This window comes from Leptidea sinapis, chromosome 20 (genome assembly GCF_905404315.1).
Source record: "Leptidea sinapis chromosome 20, ilLepSina1.1, whole genome shotgun sequence".
NCBI classification, from domain to species: Eukaryota; Metazoa; Arthropoda; class Insecta; order Lepidoptera; family Pieridae; genus Leptidea; species Leptidea sinapis.
In genome coordinates, this window is record NC_066284.1 from 6,825,257 (window position 1) to 6,828,451 (window position 3,195).

At 47.1% G+C, this 3,195-nt stretch overlaps 1 protein-coding gene across 1 annotated transcript; it reads left to right on the forward strand.

Moving 5' to 3' along the window:
- Positions 1 to 207: 207 nt before the first annotated feature.
- Positions 208 to 1,017, forward strand: LOC126970193 (cuticle protein 16.5-like). The gene has a single exon (XM_050815976.1). The coding sequence runs from the start codon at positions 261 to 263 to the stop codon at positions 957 to 959; it is 699 nt and encodes a 232-aa protein (XP_050671933.1). The 5' UTR covers positions 208 to 260; the 3' UTR covers positions 960 to 1,017.
- The last annotated feature ends 2,178 nt before the right edge of the window (positions 1,018 to 3,195 follow it).

Consider the following 3,195-nt stretch of genomic DNA (forward strand, 5'->3'; position numbering starts at 1 on the left):
TACCACCTCCACAGATTGTAGCGATTTGGTGATACGGAATACATTGTGAAATTTATTCTTTACACACGTAATTAACAAGGTCACTAAATATTTTATTGACATCTGACATTGTGTTTGTACTGCCGCAAATTCACACTTACACTTTGAATTATATCCGGTCAGTATAAATAGCGCGGAGGGCGAGTCGAATTTATCAGTCGGCCGTGCACGGTTTGAAGTGATCTACCTAGCTCGTCAGACAAACACAGACCACGTTCACAATGCAGTCGCTGGTGGTGTTCCTGGCTCTCGCGTCGGTGGCGTGCGGCTCCTACCTGCCGCTGGCGCAGCCCCCCCACCACCCCGCCGTGGTGCTGGACCCCCACGGCCGGCCGCTGGACACCGCCGAGGTGATCAACGCTCGCGCCGTCCACTACCAGGCCAAGGCCCTGGAGCCCCGCGCCGCCCTCGGCTACGGCCACGCCGCGGTGGCCCTCGCGCCCGTGGCTCCGCTCGCTCTCTCGTACGCCGCGCCCGCCGCCGTCTCCCACCAGTCCCGCGTGGACGTGCGCACCAGCCCCGCCGTCGTGTCGCACGCCGTAGCCGCTCCGGTGCTCGCGCACTCCGTGCTCGCCCCTGCTCCCGCTCTCTCCCACTACCTGCACAAGCGCTCCCTGGGACACTACGCGGTGGCCGCGCCCGCCGCCGTCTCTCACCAGTCCCGCGTGGACGTGCGCACCAGCCCCGCCGTCGTGTCGCACGCGGTGGCCGCCCCCGTGCTCGCGCACTCTGTGTTGGCCGCGCCCGCCGCCGTCTCCCACCAGTCCCGCGTCGACGTGCGCACCAGCCCCGCTCTCGTCGCTCCCGTCGTCGCCCACTACGCCGCGCCCGCTCCGCTCCACTACGCCGCGCCCGCTCCGCTCCACTACTCTGCACCTGCTCACATCCATCTTGCTGGACACTATGCTCACGCCTGGTGAACGCCAATACTGACCAAAGCTAGGATTGTTACTAAATAAAAGATTTATAAAAGATAAACTGTTACTTGAATTTTTATTGAAATTATTTCAGTTTAATTATCTATGACATTGTACATAGCTTCACCATTCAATGCACCAAACATATTATGCGAAAAAAGAGTTAAAACAACAAATTCTAAAAATATGTGTATGGCACTGCTCCAGGCTCTAGAACTAGACCCGGAACATGCAGGTCTCAAGGCGTAAAAGTTAATAAGCATATTATGTTTGTTATCTTTTATTAATTAGCTGGGCTTCTTATCTCCACAACCGACATTTCGTTTCAGACATGATGGTGTCCTCTCCTCCCCCTGCCTGCTCACGGCTGGGGTTCCATAAACACAGTACTCAGTGCTCAGGGACATACACAGGGTGCAGTGCTCTCACCGCTTCTATACATATTGTATACCAACGATATACCCATCCCTAGTAATGGAGTACAACTCTCTCTTTTCACCGACGATACCGCCCTCTACATCCAGTCCCAGCAGATATCTTTAGCCCTTTCCAAGTTCCGACGCTCAGTTAAAGAGCTAGGTGCCTGGTCTAAGAAATGGCGTATAGAGGTCAACCCGGATAAATGCTCCGCAGTCCGTTTCGATTTTAAGCGCAGATGCTTCTGCCAGGATCGACCCATTCATCTATTAGGCTCCCCTATCCCTTTCAGGTCCACAGCCAAGTACAAGCCTCACGGCCGGAAGGTGACCAGTACCGCCCGCTTCTACCTGTACCGCCTAAACAGAGGCTGCTGAAGTCGGTGTAAATCGCATCAACCTGAGAGCCATTGACTATTTCATCAGACAGCTCCGAGGCAAATGGAAATAAATTAGTCAATGTAGAGCAGCCTGATCTAAAACCATGCTGATGCACGCTAATTTGGTCATAATTTTGAATAGGACAGGTAATTTTTAACTTCTTCGCGATCTCCTTTTGTAAAAATTGGTATGATTCCAGCCTTTTTCCACTCATCAGGAAAAATGCCAGATTTAATTAACTCATTAAATATTAGAGACAACGATAAAGCTGGACCACATCGTTTAATATACAGGGGAGGTATTGAGTCTGGCCCAGGGCCTTTCGTTTCATCATTTTTTTTTGTAACATACCTATTTAGGCTACAAGTATTCGGTTCGGCAGTCTCTAGTAGATAAACAGAGTAAAACTGTTTGTAAAAAGATTTGCGATATCCTGGCCAGTTTCTGCTGTTATATTATTTGCTTTCATTTTCGCAGGTATTGATGAGTGATCCCCCCTTCTTATTCCTAATCAAGCTAAAGAGTGATTTAGGATTCTCTGGAATGCTAGACTCTATTATATTTTTGTAGCTGCTGTAACACCTATCATAAAGTTTGTGAGCACGATTTCGGAGAAGATACTCCATCTCGTCGTAAGGATTACAATATTTGCGGTAGCGCAATCTAACTTTATCCTTATCCTTTAGCGTTCTTACGAGAGCTTTGCTAAACCAAGTAGGCTGTTTGCGGCGGTGAAAAATACGCTTAGGTACATGTGTATCAATTACGGTATTCAAGATCTGATAGAATGCGACGACCATTTCATTTCCATCACTACAGTCAGAAAATCTATTGATCCACTCAACACTCTGTAATTCCTCGGTAATATAATAGTCTATATGTGATTGTTTTTTATGTATTTCGAGAATTGTGTAGTCTTAGGGTGGCGGACGCAGTGTGATGTTATCAAGGACATACTCGTATCATACTAGGTTTCAATTATACCTTAGGTCGTAGTGTGTTACGACACTGATATGGGTAGGCTACATAGTTTTTTCAAAAATACATAGTTTTTAAAATAAATAATAATAATAGTTTTAAAAACCGTCATGTCACATCGAAAACTGTTTACATTTTGGTTTTGGCGAGCGCACCGCAGCTGCCACTCTGTATCTGTATACTTATATATATCGTGTAACGGTCCTTAATCTGAAACTCCTTGTAACGCTTATTACGCTAACGACAGCCCCCGCAGTGCGCGAGCCTAATTTACTGACGTAAAATTCGCTTCGCTTCAAAACAGAGATGGTGAGCGTATTTAAGAAAGAAAGCAATTTTATTTGGGTTTATAATAAAACAATATATACAGAGTGTCCATAGAAATGCAATAAATACATACAAAAATACAATAAATACGAAAGTCAATCAGTTTTGCATTTATCTCAATAATCACGGCCACATCA